Raw genomic sequence first — 20,714 nt, 5'->3', positions numbered from 1 at the left:
CCAGTGAGGCCACACTACCTGACCAGGGTAAACCCAACCAACAGGCCATTGAGACCACACTCTCTGACCAGGGTAAACCCAACCAACAGGCCAGTGAGGCCACACTATCTGACCAGGTTAAACCCAACCAACAGGCCAACCAGCAGACCAGTGAGGCCACACTCTCTGACCAGGGTAAACCCAACCAACAGGCCAGTGAGACCACACTCTCTGACCAGGGTAAACCCAACCAACAGGCCAGTGAGGCCACACTATCTGACCAGGGTAAACCCAACCAACAGGCCAGTGAGGCCACACTATCTGACCAGGGTAAACCCAACCAACAGGCCAACCAACAGGCCAGTGAGGCCACACTATCTGACCAGGGTAAACCCAACCAACAGACCAGTGAGGCCACACTATCTGATCAGGATAAACCCGACCAACAGGCCAGTGAGGCCACACTATCTGACCAGGGAAAACCCAACCAACAGGCCAACCAACAAGCCAGTGAGGCCACACTTTCTGACCAGGGTAAACCCAACCAACAGGCCAACTAACAGGCCAGTGAGGCCATACTACCTGACCAGGGTAAACCCAACCAACAGGCCAGTGAGGACACACTATCTGACCAGGGTAAACCCAACAAACAGACCAGTGAGGCCACACTATCTGACCAGGGTAAACCCAACCAACAGGCCAGTGAGGCCACACTATCTGACCAGGGTAAACCCAACCAACAGGCCAGTGAGGCCACACTATCTGACCAGGGTAAACCCAACCAACAGACCAGTGAGACCACACTACCTGACCAGGGTAAACCCAACCAACAGGCCAGTGAGGCCACACTACCTGACCAGGGTAAACCCGACCAACAGGCCAGTGAGACCACACTATCTGACCAGGGTAAACCCAACCAACAGACCAGTGAGGCCACAGTATCTGACCAGGGTAAACCCAACCAACAGACCAGTGAGGCCACAATATCTGACCAGGGTAAACCCAACCAACAGGCCAGTGAGGCCACACTATCTGACCAGGGTAAACCCAACCAACAGGCAAACCAACAGACCAGTGAGGCCACACTATCTGACAAGGGTAAACCCAACCAACAGGCCAGTGAGGACACACTATCTGACCAGGGTAAACCCAACCAACAGACCAGTGAGACCACACTATCTGACCAGGGTAAACCCAACCAACAAGCCAATCAACAGGCCAGTGAGGCCACACTATCTGACCAGGGTAAACCCAACCAACAGGCCAACCAACAGACCAGTGAGGCCACACTATCTGACCAGGGTAAACCCAACCAACAGGCCAGTGAGGCCACACTATCTGACCAGGGTAAACCCAACCAACAGGCCAACCAACAGACCAGTGAGGCCACACTATCTGACCAGGGTAAACCCAACCAACAGACCAGTGAGACCACACTATCTGACCAGGGTAAACCCAACCAACAGGCCAACCAACAGGCCAGTGAGGCCACACTATCTGACCAGGGTAAACCCAACCAACAAGCCAGTGAGGCCACACTATCTGACCAGGGTAAACCCAACCAACAGGCTAACCAACAGGCCAGTGAGGCCACACTATCTGACTAGGGTAAACCCAACCAACAGGCCAACCAACAGGCCAGTGAGGCCACACTACCTGACCAGGGTAAACCCAACCAACAGGCCAGTGAGGCCACACTATCTGACCAGGGTAAACCCAACCAACAGGCCAGTGAGGCCACACTATCTGACCAGGTTAAACCCAACCAACAGGCCAGTGAGGCCACACTATCTGACCAGGGTAAACCCAACCAACAGGCCAACCAACAGACCAGTGAGGCCACACTCTCAGTGCCATACTACCTGACCAGGGTAAACCCAACCAACAGGCCAACCAACAGGCCAGTGAGGCCACACTATCTGACCAGGGTAAACCCAACCAACAGGCCAGTGAGGCCACACTATCTGACCAGGGTAAACCCAACCAACAGGCCAACCAACAGGCCAGTGAGGCCACACTATCTGACCAGTGTAAACCCAACCAACAGACCAGTGAGGCCACAATATCTGACCAGGGTAAACCCAACCAACAGGCCAGTGAGGCCACACTATCTGACCAGGGTAAACCCAACCAACAGGCAAACCAACAGACCAGTGAGGCCACACTATCTGACAAGGGTAAACCCAACCAACAGGCCAGTGAGGACACACTATCTGACCAGGGTAAACCCAACCAACAGACCAGTGAGACCACACTATCTGACCAGGGTAAACCCAACCAACAAGCCAATCAACAGGCCAGTGAGGCCACACTATCTGACCAGGGTAAACCCAACCAACAGGCCAACCAACAGACCAGTGAGGCCACACTATCTGACCAGGGTAAACCCAACCAACAGGCCAGTGAGGCCACACTATCTGACCAGGGTAAACCCAACCAACAGGCCAACCAACAGACCAGTGAGGCCACACTATCTTACCAGGGTAAACCCAACCAACAGACCAGTGAGACCACACTATCTGACCAGGGTAAACCCAACCAACAGGCCAACCAACAGGCCAGTGAGGCCACACTATCTGACCAGGGTAAACCCAACCAACAAGCCAGTGAGGCCACACTATCTGACCAGGGTAAACCCAACCAACAGGCTAACCAACAGGCCAGTGAGGCCACACTATCTGACTAGGGTAAACCCAACCAACAGGCCAACCAACAGGCCAGTGAGGCCACACTACCTGACCAGGGTAAACCCAACCAACAGGCCAGTGAGACCACACTATCTGACCAGGGTAAACCCAACCAACAGGCCAGTGAGGCCACACTATCTGACCAGGTTAAACCCAACCAACAGGCAAATGAGGCCACACTATCTGACCAGGGTAAACCCAACCAACAGGCCAACCAACAGACCAGTGAGGCCACACTCTCTGACCAGGGTAAACCCAACCAACAGGCCAACCAACAGGCCAGTGATGCCACACTATCTGACCAGTGTAAACCCAACCAACAGGCCAGTGAGGCCACACTATCTGACCAGGGTAAACCCAACCAACAGGCCAACCAACAGGCCAGTGAGGCCACACTATCTGACCAGGGTAAACCCAACCAACAGACCAGTGAGGCCACACTATCTGATCAGGGTAAACCCGACCAACAGGCCAGTGAGGCCACACTATCTGACCAGGGTAAACCCAACCAACAGGCCAACCAACAAGCCAGTGAGGCCACACTATCTGACCAGGGTAAACCCAACCAACAGGCCAACTAACAGGCCAGTGAGGCCACACTACCTGACCAGGGTAAACCCAACCAACAGGCCAGTGAGGACACACTATCTGACCAGGGTAAACCCAACCAACAGATCAGTGAAGCCACACTATCTGACCAGGGTAAACCCAACCAACAGGCCAGTGAGGCCACACTATCTGACCAGGGTAAACCCAACCAACAGGCCAGTGAGGCCACACTATCTGACCAGGGTAAACCCAACCAACAGACCAGTGAGACCACACTACCTGACCAGGGTAAACCCAACCAACAGGCCAGTGAGGCCACACTACCTGACCAGGGTAAACCCGACCAACAGGCCAGTGAGACCACACTATCTGACCAGGGGAAACCCAACCAACAGACCAGTGAGGCCACACTATCTGACCAGGGTAAACCCAACCAACAGACCAGTGAGGCCACAATATCTGACCAGGGTAAACCCAACCAACAGGCAAACCAACAGACCGGTGAGGCCACACTATCTGACCAGGGTAAACCCAACCAACAGGCCAGTGAGGCCACACTATCTGACCAGGGTAAACCCAACCAACAGACCAGTGAGGCCACACTATCTGACCAGGGTAAACCCAACCAACAGGCCAACCAACAGGCCAGTGAGGCCACACTATCTGACCAGGGTAAACCCAACCAACAGGCCAGTGAGGCCACACTATCTGACCAGGGTAAACCCAACCAACAGACCAGTGAGACCACACTATCTGACCAGGGTAAACCCAACCAACAGGCCAGTGAGACCACACTATCTGACCAGGGTAAACCCAACCAACAGACCAGTGAGACCACACTATCTGACCAGGGTAAACCCAACCAACAGACCAGTGAGACAACACTATCTGACCAGGGTAAACCCATCCAACAGATTAGTGAGGCCACACTATCTGACCAGGGTAAACCCAACCAACAGACCAGTGAGACCACACTACCTGACCAGGGTAAACCCGACCAACAGGCCAGTGAGGCCACACTACCTGACCAGGGTAAACCCGACCAACAGGCCAGTGAGACCACACTATCTGACCAGGGTAAACCCAACCAACAGACCAGTGAGGCCACACTATCTGACCAGGGTAAACCCAACCAACAGACCAGTGAGGCCACACTATCTAACCAGGGTAAACCCAACCAACAGACCAGTGAGGCCACAATATCTGACCAGGGTAAGCCCAACCAACAGGCCAGTGAGGCCACACTATCTGACCAGGGTAAACCCAACCAACAGGCCAGTGAGGCCACACTATCTGACCAGGGTAAACCCAACCAACAGGCCAGTGAGGCCACACTATCTGACCAGGGTAAACCCAACCAACAGGCCAGTAAGGACACACTATCTGGGTGTAAAGGGTAAAGCCACTCAATTGGGGTCTCAGTCAGTCAGATGCCCAGGCTGTGTCAGATCGCTGACCTCTGCCTAACTGATTCCACTGTCATCTATTAACTTGAACCTTTGAGCTAGAAGCTGCTGGAGCTTTTTCTCCCATTATATCTAACAGGGAACTTTTCGAGTAAAATCATTGTCGAACCCGCACAAAAAGTAGGTTTAGTCACCGAATTCAGGCACTTCATCCGAATGAAGTTACATTTAAACTAATTATAGGCTTTCTCTTTCTCAGGGCAGTCTTATCCTTCCTGATGCTTTGAATCTAACAGGTTAGTTAGAGGTAACATGATCAATATGGATGGTATGATTTGTAGAGGCAGAGTGTATACGCTTATCTGTCGTTCTTTTCTCTAATACAGAGTTTTATTTTGAAGAATGTGTAGGCCTTCAGAACTGTGAGACACCATACGATACCCTAACCTTTCAGAGACCTCAGAGCTATAGGTCCCTCTAGGGAGGGACTTAACTTTCTGAAAGTTTCAGCCCTCTAAAACAGAGGTAATTGCAGACAGGCGATTTGCCAGCAGCTCCTTTGAAACCGGCACTAATACACAAACACACACAATTTCAGGATTTAAAAAAAATAACCCTAACTTTAACCCCAAAAGCCTAATCCTAACCTTAACCCTAATCTTAACCCTAAACCTAACCCTAACCTTAACCTCAAACTTTAAACCTAACCCTAAACCTAACCCTAACCCTAACCTTAACCCGAAACCTAACCCTTAATCCTAAAATAGCATTTTAACAAATTCAGGACCTGAAAAAGGTCCTGACTTTTCAAAATGTTTCTTGTTTTTCTACCTTGTCAGGACATTCTGGTGACTTGTCAGGACATTCTGGTGACTTGTCAGGACATTCTGGTGACTTGTCAGGACATTCTGGTGACTTGTCAGGACAATCTGGTGACTTGTCAGGACAATCTGGTGACTTGTCAGGACAATCTGGTGACTTGTCAGGACAATCTGGTGACTTGTCAGGACAATCTGGTGACTTGTCAGGACAATCTGGTGACTTGTCAGGACATTGTGGTGACTTGTCAGGACATTGTGGTGACTTGTCAGGACATTCTGGTGACTTGTCAGGACATTCTGGTGACTTGTCAGGACAATCTGGTGACTTGTCAGGACAATCTGGTGACTTGTCAGGACAATCTGGTGACTTGTCAGGACAATCTGGTGACTTGTCAGGACATTCTGGTGACTTGTCAGGACATTCTGGTGACTTGTCAGGACATTCTGGTGACTTGTCAGGACATTCTGGTGACTTGTCAGGACAATCTGGTGACTTGTCAGGACAATCTGGTGACTTGTCAGGACATTCTGGTGACTTGTCAGGACATTCTGGTGACTTGTCAGGACATTTTGGTCCTGGTAATGTAGGAAAACATTTACACACGCAAACGCACACAAACACACACAAACACACTCCCCCATACATAATCTATTCTCTGAGCCTGTCTGTCTCTGTGTGACTAGGACAGCAGGACTATCTTCATTAACATCTCCCCTGATCACCAGGGATTGGATCCGGGACGATAGACATAGATCTCTAGTCAAAAGCAGTGCACTATTTAAGAAACCGTGTGGGATCCGGGCCCAGTCATGGTGAGGACTATTAGGCTACTGACACCATGCGAAGGCCTTCGATATATTTGGGTATATATATTTCGATAGTTTGTTTGTTTGTTTGGATCCCCATTAGCTGTTGTTCATGCAGCAGCTACTCTTCCTGGGGTCAACACAAAACATAAAACACAACTAATACAAAACCTGAATAGACAAGAACAGTTCAAGGACAGAGCTACATACGTTTTAAATAAGAATAATAGAAGATGCACATAAAAAAGTCCTGTACTGACACAATACTAAGGCCTATCTACAGTATTCACTGTTAATTATATACTGTACATGCCTATATACATATCAGCATACATATCCATACATACACTCTTATAAAAAAAGGTGCTATCTAGAACCTAAAAGGGTTCTTCAGCTGTCCCCATAGGTGAACCCTTTAAAGAACCCTTTTTGGTTCCAGGTAAAAACCCTTTTGAGTTCCACGTAGAACCCTTTCCACAGAGGGGTTCTACATGGAACCAAAAATAGTTCTACCTGGAACCATTAAGGATTCTGCCTGGAACCAAAAAGGGTTCTTCTATGGGGATAGCCGAAGAAGCCTTTTGGAACCCTCTTTCTAAGAGTGTATCATACATATCAGCATACAAATCAGCATACACATGTACATATCAACATCATCATCAACGTCCTCTCACTCTGAAAACCTATGACACATGCTGTATTTCTGGAGACACTTTTATAAAAAGAACAACATTTCCATAGCAAGTTCCATAGCAAGTTCCAAAGCAAGTTTTCATGCACATACTGTATGTCTTGAGCATATCATTAATCATGTCATAGGAAGGTGGGTGTTTAGGGGTGTTGGTTGGAAAATACAGAGTACTGTAGTAGGAAAGTAGTTAACAGATGTACAATCTCAAAAGGGTTACAAAAGGGTTCTGTCCCCATAGGAGACGCCTTTTGGGTTTCAGGTAGAACCTTTCTGAATCCTGCAGAACCCTCTATGGAAAGGGGTTCTACATGGAACCAAATGTGCTCTACGTGGAACTAGAAAGGGTTCTTCAAAGGATTCTCCTATGGGGACAGCCAAAGTACCCTTAAAGGTTATAGATCACAGGAGGCTGGTGGGACGGGCTCATTATAATAGTTGGAATCACATGTTTGAGTCCATTCCATTCATTCCATTCCAGCCATTACAATCAGCTCGTCTTCCTATAGTTCCTCCCACCAGCCTCCACTGTTGTAGATTGCACCTTTTGTTCTGAGTGAGTAGAGTGCTTAAGCTATCATACACAACAGCAATGTCATATACGACTTTATAATACATTCACCATACAAACGTTGATAACCAAGGCTCCGAGGAGAAAAATGAACATTTGAAACAGCTGTTACTTCAAATATGTGAGCTGACTTAAATCTCCCACAGGAATGTGTTACAGGCATTAATATATCACCCTGTAAGACCTGTCATGTAAATTATGTGAGGAAAGAAATCTTGTCAGTGGTGGTGATAGCTGACATGACTGTATTTACAAAATATTTTGGATTAATTCACTAATTCAGCAACACCCTCAATGGTATTAGACAACATTTTGAAAAGGTAGGCTGTGGCCTAATGGCAAAAGTATTCTCTACACAGCAGAGGAGACAAGAGACTCATATATCCACTTCACATTAAGATCAAACTGATGAGACAACAAAAAGACAGGAGCCAAGGAAAGATAGAGTCGCAAATGAACTGTAGAAGGGTGCCTGGGTCAATGATAGAGAATAAACAGTGAGCTAAACCTGGATCCTATGACAATGGGTCTTTTAGCCTGAACAGGAGGTTGCTTCCCTATCTGATCCCATCGCTGGTCCCTGAAGCTCTAGGCTGCGTCTCGCATGGAACCATGTCCTCTGTGTATTGCATTACTCTTCACCAGAGCCTTCATCAAAACTAGTGCACTACATAGGGAATAGGGTGACATTTGGGAAACAATCCCTAGTCTTGGCAGGGCGGTTCACCAACAGACAGCACCGCTGGCAGCTTGGCCTTTGTCTAAGCTGGGTGTGAAACGATGACAGTTCCCTGGATGAGATCCACCTCAAACACTATGTTCTTATCACGGCTATATGACCTCATGATGTGTCCAACCATAGAAATAGAATGACTATAATTTGAATGTGTCCAGATGTCTTCCTCTGCTAGAAATGTGGTGTGATTTGACTAGGTTAAAGGAGATCAAACAAGAGGTGGTTCTTGGCAGCAGCAGAAAAGGCTTCTTCCAAGGTAGTACTTGTGTGATTTGCTCCATGTGTACAGGCGTGAGTGTAGATATGTGTGTCTACAGGGCTATACACCACTGTGAGCGGTACCTTCAAGATGGTGTTCCACCTCAAGTCCACCATAACTGTGTAACGCATCACTGTCCCTCAGCCTGTAATTATGTTGATATGAATATGTAATTACAGAAACTGCTCCTCTCCTCCGTCATTCCTGGCTTATTACCTGGCAGTCATTGAAAAATACACACACACACACACACACACACACACACACACACGTCAACATTGTGAATGTATTCAACCTATAGTTCAACCCACATTATCAGGAGGATTTACACCAACGGCACAGGTGTCCCGATGACTGACCATGTGGAAATACTTGTCATCGAGTGTATTAGAGGCGAAGTCAGGTGCAGGAGAGTAGAGTGATGTAAACAGGCACACTTTTATTTTAGTTCCACAACGAGAGCACTACATAAATCAAACGCGCTCAAAACACGGAACATAACAAAAGTAAAGCACGTAATAAAACACCACAATAACATGAAACAATTACACACAAAACATGATGGGAAACAGAGGGTTAAATACAAGTAGATTGATTGGGGAAATGAAAACCAGGTGTGTATGGAAACAAGGCAAGACAAATGGATATGTGAAAAACGGAGCGGTGATGGCTAGAAAGCCGGTGACATCGAACGCAGAACGCCGCCCGAACAAGGAGAGGAGCCCACTTCGGCGGAAGTCAATACTATGAAGAACCCTCACAAGAGCCTTAACATCTCATTATCAGTGTGCTATCATGTGTGGCCCAAATGGCACACTGTTCCCTGTATAACTAGTCCACTATATTTGACCAGGGCTCTGGTTTAAATTAATGGATTACGTAGTTAATATGGTGACATTTGGGACACACACATTGTGTAATTACCGTTAAAATACGACGTTGGGGACAGAGTCGAGCTGTCGTGTGTGTGTGTGCGTGCGTGTGTGCGTGCGTGTGTGTGTCTTTCGTAAATCAGTGAGGCCTAAAACATAAATGATGCAATTTATGTTGATGAAGTTCTCCCTCCATTGAGGCCCTCGTGGCTTTGATCTACTCTCCCCAGAGAAAGAAACCCTCTCTCCCTCTTTCTGTCTTTCTCGCACTCTTTCTCTCTCTCTCTTTACTCTCTCTCTCTCACTGCTCTGCTGTTGCCTGGGATGGGGGTTGGCTATTTTAGAGCTAAACTAGCTAGCTACAATATTGAGCTTCTTCTCACACATACACATCCCTTGTTAGCTCACTCTCTCTGTAAATCTCCCTCTCTATCTCTGTAAATATCTATCTGTAAATCTCTCTCCCTCTAAATCTCTCTCTGTAAATCTCTCTCCCTCTAAATCTCTCTCTGTAAATCTCCCTCTCTATCTCTGTAAATCTCTCTCTGTAAATATCTCTCCCTCTAAATCTCTCTCTGTAAATCTCTCTCCCTCTAAATCTCTCTCTCTCTGTAAATCTCTTTCTCTCTAAATCTCTCTCTCTGTAAATCTCTTTCTCTCTGTAAATGTCTCTCCCTCTAAATCGCTCTCCCTCAATCTCTCTCTCTCTTTCTGTAAATCTCTCTCTCTCGCAGGTGCTCAAATAAAATAAAAAGGGCACCCCCCGAAGAAAAATTGGCAACTGCAGTCACAGACTCGTTGAACAATTATGACTTTGATTATGTAATTACATAAAAGCAATAGATGGTCACGTCTTAATGGCTAATTAAACTACACATTTAAAGCTAATTTAACAACGTCTTGCGGGCAGTAGGTTCAGGACAAAAGCGATAAGAAGTCTATACAAATAAATATATATACTGTATATATATGAATTTTTTTACCCATAACAAAGGGGCACTTTGGAGACTGGTAGGGTAAAAGGCATGTGCTCTTCTCAGGTAGAGCCCTATCTATGCATGTGCCTGATGGTATTCTACAGCTACCATTAATCTTGTGTGAAACAAAAGTGGGTTCAAATTACAGCATAACCATATAATCCACTGGTGAAAAAGCTGCTGCCTTGGTCATGTTTAGGATTATTATGTGTCTTTAAGTTGTGCATGATTGATTTTGAAATCCCAAGGTAAGATCATTTTTCACCATACACACACACACACACACACACACACACACACACAGTGTAATTCTGTCACATAAAATGTGTAACAGTACAATGACATGCCTTTCACCACTCAACATACTCAGTCCAGGATGACTGTATACACCTTCATATTCTGTCTATATACACCATGATATGTGTATATACAGTATATATATATATATATTTATATTCCGGTCTCTGACATAGCTCGTTCTGCTATTTCTTTATTTCTTTATTATTAATCATTTTAATCTGTATTTTGTGCCTATGTTGTTTTTAGGTTTGTTATTACTCATACATTACTGCACCGTTGGAGCTAGAAACACAAGCATTTTGCTGCACCTGCGACAACATTGAAAATCTGTTTACACTTTAATTTTATTTAATTAGATTTGATTTGAACAGTGAGGACCATCCCCTGGCCAGTCTCCACACACCACTGCCCCCCCCCCCCCCCCCCCCCCCCCCCCCCCCCCCCCCCACACACACACACACACACACACACACCACTGCCTGCTCTGCTCCCACTCACCCCACAGGTTAAACTGTGCCTCTGAAGGCACTGAGGCTCGTCCCCTGTTTCCTGCCTGAATTAACTGAGGGCTTTTGCTGTGGTTTCAAGCATGTTCATATGTGTTGTTCCAGAGCTTGCACAGTTATACCACGTTATTTTAGGTGCTGATATGGGTTTAAGATGTATTCCTGCAAAATGAGGATGTTACTCATGACAATATGGGGGGGGGGGGGGTAATTTAGTAGTGGGCCTACGCACTCTCTGATAAGCAATAGGCTACAGAACAACTGCTAGGGACATAGCAGCATTCTTAATAGGAACAGAAGCCTGGCTTTGCACAGATCAAAATATTCCTCTTTGTGTATAGAATTTAAGTGATGTTATAACAATACATATATAAAATACTGATATTAAACTACTGTAATTGAATAAGAATAATGAGTATCCTATTCCAGGTGCAAGGAGCTATCAGTAAAGGAAAACATCGAGTGCATGAAGTAACAATTCCCCATAAACCCTTATGCCGTTGTTATAAGGGCCCATTGTTATATTTTAATCACTTGTTGTTTTTTCATTTGCAACAGCTTAGGTTTCTTATCAAAATGAATGCCTTTGTGTGCAATGTCCATTATGTTCCTTCCTTCCAATTCAGCCCTCTCCCTCTGCTGTGCACGAGCGGGAGGAGGGCGCACCGGTGTCATTCGCTCCTGCCCACTCGTCTCATAGTGATCAGTCTGTGCGTGTTCGCGTCTTGGAGCTGGAATTTGGGGAGTGGAAATACCACTCACTGTTACTTTCACAGTTGGCGTCAAGTCGAATGAGAGTGACTCCTCTGACATTCTACTCTGTCGGTCAGTCAGCGCGCTTCGGAAAAGGGGCGAACCTTTCCCGAACGGAACGCAGTCAAGAGGATTAGGAATTGGGTAGTCCGCTCGCACTCTCAGTACGCAGGTGTTTGTAGCTAACTCATGCCTTGGTTCATTTTAGACGGGATAGTGAGTGTATGAGATATTATTGAATTCTGGAACTTTTTCGTTACATTTTTTTATGTAAAAATATCAATTTTCGATTGATACCTGTCGGGGCACTTTAGGTGACTGGGTTTTCTTAATCAACAATTGTTTTCTGCGTTTGGATTATTATAATTTTCCTTGGAAATGGCACATTCTTATTCTGGGAGAGATACACGACTTCCAGAGAGAGGAAACCGTAGTTGAATAATAACACAGGATGCTGCTTGCGACCTGAAGCACTCAGAAGAATTTCGACATTTCTGAGACGTTTGTTATTTTGCTTTGCGCACTATAAGAAGGTGGACATATCAAGTATTTTAAACTTTTTTTTTACACCTGTATATTTTACAGCACAATGATGTATTGTGGATTTATACTTTTCTTTTCAACCCAACTCCTCTTTGTGGCTTCATTGACTCAAAGTTGTAAGTGTGGACTCTTGAAATATATTTTCTAACATTAGCCTTATAAAAAAATCCTTAATTTGCACCATTTGTCATCACAACTCACCTGTTTTCGGGTCGTCTACCGAGGTGCATCTTGGCAACAGTAGGCTGGAGGGTTTTGCTGGGCGCATCTGTAGCCTTGTTCTCTAAATCAATTGGAAGTCAGGTTATCCAAAACGGGAGAGTGTATTATTTGTTTATTTATTTAAAGATGTCTTTCCATCAACAGCGGAGATAGGGAATACTGTACATTAATCAATTACTTTTGTTTTTGGAAAGCTGTTGGTTGTCCTTTATCGTTTATGGTGTGGGTACGTGCGGGTTCTTTTGCGAGCATGTCTTCATATTTGATGTTATTTACTATTCATGTAGAAAAAAAAGAAGGATATGAAAATGACAAAGTACCCTATTTCTGATTCATAACACATGCTTCACTACTAGTTTTGAAACACGCACACTGGTAAATGTGTATTTTAACATCTTCCCCTGGTTAATTATTTCCATGTAGGATTCACTGAGTGTATGAATATTGTTTCTGAATGATCACATCGTTTTTTTAGAGGGGAGACTATAGGCCTACACATCACCCTACTGTTTTTATTTTGTTATAAAACAGATTGTATGTGTAATTTCCCTGTTGAATAGTTATCTCTATCTGTTTTTGTTTGCAGATAAATGTGGAGATAACATTGAGATAACCAGTGCAGATTATCTCACCTCTCCTGGCTATCCGACCTCATACCCTCCATCACAACAATGTATGTGGGTGATATCGGCCCCAGACCCAGGACAGAAGATACTCATCAACTTTAACCCTCATTTTGATCTGGAGGACAGAGACTGCAAGTAAGTAACGCGCTCTTTTCTGGATGAAGTGTGAAACTCTGCCACCTATTGGTCAAAATAAGAACAATGTTCAGTATTTCAAAGATGTTTCACTTCCTTCCCTCTGGGGCCATATGTATCAGAGTAGGAGAGGGGATCTAGGATCAGGTCCCCTCTGGCCAATTTATAATTTATTTGTATTGATTGTTGTCAAAAGGCTAAACGAATCCTAAATCAGCACTCCTACTATGAGACGTGATGCATACAGTACTGATTTGTACTGATCTGTATGTGACGAATGCAATTTGATTTGATAAATTTGATCATTTGATTATGAAAGAAAACTAGACTGGAGCATCATCCATTACTTCTGGATATTGGCAGTTGAGAGGAAATATAATTGGAATGAAGTGTTTTGTTTTTGATATTTGATTTTATATATTTTTTTTGCTGTGTAGTCCTGTCTACAATATTGTTGGGTCAATTATATAATGTATATTTTGCCTAGTTGTGGGTGAATGTTGCCTAGGCACATTCTTGAGCTGTGCTATCTAGTCCTGATCATTGATTATGATTTGGGTTACACATACAGTATGACACACACACACACACACACACACACACACACACACACACACACACACACACACACACACACACACACACACACACACACACACACACACACACACACACACACACTATGCACCTCGGGGTAAGAATGCCTTCTCACAAAAGCCCATATGTTCACAATTTACCATAAATAAACCCATTTTTATTATGGTCCCTCTGTCTTTTTAAATGCTTCATAAACTATGTGTAAATCATAGGCTCACTGACTCGCGCTGGGGTCCTTAACTGCTATTGGATCACGTTTCACCACCAAGGGACCTATAAAATGTTAGCAGTGTTTAGCATTCTGACAGATTCTGTAAAGTGTATAGCTGTAAGGATAGTTGTTGTTCTCTGGAACCATGGTTGAAATGCTTCCAGTTCCAACATGGAATGGAGGCATTCTCTACTTGTATCTTTAAGTTCTGTGTGACGACAACCTAGCCTGTCCTAGCCTGTGTTTTTGACTGTGATGATAGGTTTACTCTGATATTTGTTGTGAGGATTTATATTATAGTTCATAGTCATTGTTTGGCAGAAGTGAAAGTTGTGGTAAGAGACTATGTTTAAAATGCCAAATGAGGGGCCTGGGCTAAATCACAGTTTCCTAAGAGAAAAACTTGCAATTTTTCCTCCCATTAACAACATCTGCTAATCAAACTCGAAAACATGATATTTCAATATCATCTATAAAAGTCATAGTTGCAACGGTTAAGGTCATTGTCCTATGGTGGTTCCACTCTATTCAAATGTCTCCTTTTAATTCAAATGTATTGTCACAACTGAATTCCTTCCTTCAGATACAATGTCCGGGAAAGCTGCAGTGCATGGTTGCATCGCAAATGGCACCCTCTTCCTTATATAGTGCACTACTTTTGACCAAGGCCCTGCCATTTGGGTCGCAAACCCATGAGGCGCATGTCATCATCACCCTATATTATTAATTCAATTAAAGAACCAAATAGAACACACATGTCCCTGGAATATGGCTGTAATTAACTAGCTATCCAAACAAAGGAAGTAAATAGAACAAAACATCAGGGTTTTTTTTTCTTCTAAGGAGGTGTTGGTCTATAATTATGTTTCCAAATGCTACATTTTTATGCAATCTTGAGCTCTTCCCTTGATATCATAGTCGGAACTGACCACTTTACATTCCTTGAGTGGTCAGACATCTAAATAACATCAACCAGGCTTTTGTGAAGATGCTCTGGTGTCCAATGTGGAGCAGTATCAAAGTCAGTGTCCCAAATCAGGCCCTGTTCCCTATTTAGCAAGCAAATCACACACTATTCCCTATGTGCCCTGGTCAAAAGTAGTGAACTATATAGGGAATAAGGTGCAATTTGGGACACAGCCCTGAGCCTAATCAAAAACAGACTTACCTCACACTGACACTAAAATAGCATGACCGATGAAAAAAATCCCTCAACAGAAATTGGAGCAGAAGTCCAAAACAAGACATATGGATTATAGAGTAATCTGAGACATATTCTTTTGAGGTTGTTTGAACTTTTTCCTCAAGTGTGCGATAATGACCAAGTTTTTGCTCGCAAAGAACATTTTCTTTCTCAGAATCTGAGTTTTTGTCTGCTTTCAATTATGTTGCAGCTACTTAGTACATGGAAAGAAAAGGAATCTCAGAAGTAACTTCCATGGTATGGCAGACTCTTACAGCACCGATCCTAATAGTGACAGTAAAGACATGAAGACGTACACGGTAACAGAGCTACTAACGGTGTTTACATACAAGACTTTACATACAAGACGGGAGATAAACAAGACGGGATAACATGACCCTCTACGGCTCTAATATAATCAGTCTCTGTCACTTATAGAGTTTAGCTGTTAAGACCCCTGTCAACTTCACTGTGGTGAAATAAAGGGGAAATGCCCATGGAACTGAGCACAAACAAAGAGATTATTGGAGTTCATAGCCCAATTTACTTCCTTAGAAACTGAACCTCAAACAAATCATGTTGTATCCAATAGTACACTTGGCCTTCCTGTTTTTGCCTCCACTGCCGAGAAAATGTAAAACAAGATGTCGGAAAGAGTCATTCTACTTCAAATCAAATTTATTTATATCGCCATTCTTACATCAGCTGATATATCAAAGTGCTGTACAGAAACCCAGCCTAAAACCCCTAACAGCAAGAAATGCAGGTGTAGAAGCACGCTGGCTAGGAAAAACTCCCTAGAAAGGCCAAAAGCTAGGAAGAAACCTAGAGAGGAAACAGGCTATGAGGGGTGGCCAGTCCTCTTCTGGCTGTGCCGGGTGGAGATTATAACAGAACATGGCCAAGATGTTCAAATGTTCATAAATGACCAGCATGGTCAAATAATAGTAATCACAGTGAACAGGTCAGGGTTCCATAGCCGCAGGCAGAACAGTTGAAACTGGAGCAGCAGCACGGCTAGGTGGACTGGGAAAAACAAGGAGTCATCATGCCAGGTAGTCCTGAGGCATGGTCCTAGGGCTCAGGTCCTCCGAGAGAGAGAGAAAGAGAGAAAGAGAGAATTAGAGAGAGCATACTTAAATTCACACAGGACACCGGATAAGACAGGAGAAATACTCCAGATATAACAGACTGACCCTAGCCCCCCGAAACATAAACTACTGCAGCATAAATACTGGAGGTTGAGACAGGAGGGGTCAGGAGACACTGTGGCCCCACCCGATGATACCCCCGGACAGGGGTACAACCATATTGAAACCAACACATTGAGGCTTGGGGAAGGCCATTTCAGTTTGGGGAAGGCCCTTTCCTGTGAACAAAGCGAGGTCCATACAGAAAAGGTTTGTCGAGATAGGTGGGGAAGAACTTGATTGACATGCACATAGCCCTGACCTCATCCCCATCGAACACCTTTGGGATGAATTGGAACGCAGACTGCGAGCCAGGCCTAATCGCCTAACATCAGTGCCCGACCTCACTAATGCTCTTGTGGCTAAATGGAAGCACAATGTACCAACATCTAGTGGAAAGCCTTCCCAGAAGAGTGGAGGATGTTATAGCAGCAAAGGAGGGACCAACTCCATATTAATGCCCATGATTTTGGAATGAGATGTTCAAAGAGCAAGTTTCCACATACTTTTGGTCATGTATTGTACATACTTGTATACACACATGCATACATTCGATTTTACTCTGGTGTTCATTATATTATATGTTGTGTTTGTGTTCAATTGCTTTCATGAGCTTTTCTCTCACTGCTCTGAGTTTAAGACAAGGGTTTAGCTATCTTGGAATTAAATACATTTCTAAAAACTTTATTTTCAAGACTCGAATTTCTTCTTAAATTTTTGCTGAAGGAGAAACATAAGAAATAGCGCAAGAATATTTCCAATAACCTTTTCGAGGAACAGCAACTTTGCTTAACTTTCTTCTTAAGTCTATAGTTAAGGAAACAATGGCAGTTAAGAAGTAATTCCTTCTTAAGAAGGTTTTGTGAATCTGGGTCCAGGCCCACGAGGGCACTCTGTCTTCATGTATTTACTGTCGCTATTGGGATCGGTGCTGTAAGAGTCTGCCATACCATGGAAGTTACTTTGGAGACTCTTTTTTTCTCTCCATGTACTAAGTAGCTGCAACAACACTATTACATTACCCGGTACGTAAATAAATAGTTGGTGATTATATCTTGTCTTTTCGTGACATCGGCCTTTATATACCAATTTTAAAACAACAATATCAGAGTTGTAAATAGATTCTTGTAAAACCCCTCTTTACATAATCTCATAAATCCAATAGATAGTTTGCTGTAGGAATTTCGGGACAAATCCTAATTTGAGATATTTGGAGCTCGTGATTTTAATTTCAACTAAAGCCTCCCAATTACATCAATGAAAGATTTATGTGAACTTCAGGGTTGCGACTGGCGTGCTTATCTGAAGTTATTCTCTCTTGAACTTCAAGTCATGTAATTTAATGAAATCTAAATGCCAGGATGTAGGGTGATTACAGGACTAAACCCAGCCTGCAGGCTCCTAAACTACATGGATGAGGCACGTGCGTTAGTACGTTAGTCACACGTTATATCTCAAGTCGTCCCCCTCTGCATCATTTGTGGGGGACGACATTTTTACTCTTGCCTTGTTTTCCCTTGTTGTCTGTAGTTGGCATAACCTTTGTGGTATGACACCTATCAAATAAAACCACAGCTGCAGACCTACAGACTCCCAACCAGCAGTGCCACTACTAACCTGGTCAGAGACAGTGACTGTCCCAAATGCACTCTATTCCCTATGTTTTGCACTACTTTTGACCAGGACCATGGGGAAGTAGTGCACTATGTAGGGACTATGTAGGGTATAGGGTGTCCTGCAGGAGAGGAATGGTCCAGTGAAGGATACAGCCCTAATTGAATGATCCTCTCCGTGTGGTCAATGGACATTCCCACTGCCCCACTGTTCTGTGGTCATTGTGGTCAACCAGATGAAATACTTATTTAGACTGCTGGTGGTGAGTGTTATAGAGCCATAGGCTAGTCAGCCTGATGGGCTGTTGTACTATGACCTCTTGGACAGACTTCTGGATTTCATCTGGATTCTCTCTTTTCTTATGACATTTCATTTCTCACTTTGTACTGTGTGCACACTGAACTGTCTATACACTCATCAGTTTCCAGTTTTTCTTGTCCACAAGCCATCTCTCTGTCTCGGTCTCTCTCTCTCTCTGTCTCTGTCTCGATCTCTCTCTCTCTCTCTCTCTCTCTGTCTCGATCTCTCTGTCTCTGTCTCGATCTCTCTCTCTCTCTGTCTCGGTCTCTCTCTCTCTCTCTCTCTCTCTCTCTCTCTCTCTCTCGCTCTGTCTTTCTCTCTCTCTCTCTCTCTCTCTCTTTCTCTCTCTCTGTCTCTCTCTCTCTCTCTCTCTCTCTCTCTCTCTCTCTCTCTCTCGCTCCGTCTGTCTCTCTCTCTCGCTGTCTCTCTCTCTGTCTCTCTCTTGATCTCGATATCTCGATCTCTCTCTGTATTGGTGCAAAGTGCACACCATGGACACCAAGCATTTTTTAATCCCAGGACATTGGCACTGCAGTTGACCCATTTTTTAACCTTATGACTGGCTTACACTGAATAGCCACATCATTGGAGCCACTTACATAAACATAACAGAACAGCCCCAATTAGGGGCATGGTGTTCCACATTGATGGTGGCCCATGTTGACTCAATGCTTCCCACAGTTGTGTCAAGTTGGATGGATGTCCTTTGGGTGATGGACCATTCTTGATACAACGGGAAACTGTTGAGCGTGAAAAACCAAGCAGCACTGACAGAAACCGGTGCGCCTGACACCTACTACCATACCCCATTCAAAGGCACTTAAGTCTTGCCCATTCACCCTCTAATTAATGGCACACATACACCATCCATGTCTCAATTGTCTCAAGGCTTTCTTCTCTAACCTGTCTTCTCCCCTTCAGCTACACTGAAGTGGATTTAACAAGTGACATCAATAAGGGATCATAGCTTTCACCTGGATTCACTTGGTCAGTCGGTGTCATAGAAAGAGCAGGTGTCATGATTGTTTGGATGCGTTTTCCCAAATAAATGTTGTCACTCACCACTTGGCTTACGCCAGACGAAACATTGTGGATGCATCCCAAATGGCACCATGTTCCCTATCGGGTGCACTACCTTTGATGGGTAATGCACTATATAGGGTGCACTACCTTTGATGGGTAATGCACTATATAGGGTGCACTACCTTTGATGGTAGGGTGCCATTTGGGACAAAAGCTTTGTGTGTTTTGTTAACCGACAGACACAGGCAATGGGTCTAAAATGTGCTCTTCAGTCATCTTCAGTCTAAAGTGCACTTTAGTAATCAGAGCATCCAGAGGCCCTCTGCCTCCCTACTCATGAGCAGGCTGAAGTTTTGCACAGCCAAATGAAAACACATGTCAGATTACAGCCTAACGAGCAGATTAATGAGGAGAGAGTTAAGACAAAACTCAGATTCAGAGCGGTGCTGCGCTGCAATCTCACAGCTGCTGTCCCTCTGTGGACAGAAAGCACCCCCTTCCAGATGTCTTCAAGACTTAGGAAATACTTCACAAGTCACAAGAACTGTGTACCAGACCTGGGTTTAAGGATTATTTGAAATAATTTCAAATACTTCATCTGTGTTTGATTGAATTTATCTGCCTTTCATAGACCAATAGAATAGTAGCATAACTGTAAACCCAGCTCATCTGGCACTACAGGCAGGCTTAAGCAAATGCTCAAAGTAATTAAAAGATTTCAAATAGTGTTTGAACACAGGTCTGCTGTCTACAGCATGTACACAGTCTGTCCCCCTTGATAGTGGGTTTCTCCAAGGTTCACTGTGAATAGTAATATTGTCCTATTACCATGGCGATGTGTGTGTGTGTGACTGTGCCAACAACAATCATGAGACACTGAACAACAAACTCAATGAACTAATCAGTTAAAAATAGTGCCTTTTTACTCTGTTTGGATCATGTCATTGTAGCTTCAGGTGATTTCATAGTGGACAGAAAAGACCATAGGGATGCAGGGAGACCTCTTACTGCTGGGGTCAGGGTCCCTTAAGGGGTCAAAGGGGAGTCCGACCGTCACCCAGTTAGTGTCCTCAGGATGAGAGGGTGAGCCGATGGTCTATATCACTTCAGCATTGCAGTGGATGTCTCAAATGGCACCTTATTCCATATTTAGTGCACT

The 20,714-nt window shown here is 44.5% G+C and overlaps 1 protein-coding gene across 1 annotated transcript in view; it reads left to right on the top strand.

Moving 5' to 3' along the window:
• The first annotated feature begins 11,820 nt into the window (after positions 1-11,820).
• The window catches only part of LOC139376029 (neuropilin-1a-like), a 72,545-nt gene continuing 63,651 nt past the window's right edge, over positions 11,821-20,714 (top strand). Inside the window, exons 1-2 of the mRNA XM_071118110.1 lie at positions 11,821-12,570; positions 13,263-13,437. Coding sequence (XP_070974211.1) covers positions 12,501-12,570; positions 13,263-13,437 — 245 coding nt within the window. The 5' untranslated portion in view covers positions 11,821-12,500. The remainder of the gene's footprint in view (positions 12,571-13,262; positions 13,438-20,714) is intronic.

The sequence above is a fragment of the Oncorhynchus clarkii genome, chromosome 20 (assembly GCF_045791955.1).
Source record: "Oncorhynchus clarkii lewisi isolate Uvic-CL-2024 chromosome 20, UVic_Ocla_1.0, whole genome shotgun sequence".
Lineage (NCBI taxonomy): Eukaryota > Metazoa > Chordata > Actinopteri > Salmoniformes > Salmonidae > Oncorhynchus > Oncorhynchus clarkii.
Note: the sequence above shows the minus strand (reverse complement) of the source record. Positions and strands in the feature narration are given on the sequence as shown.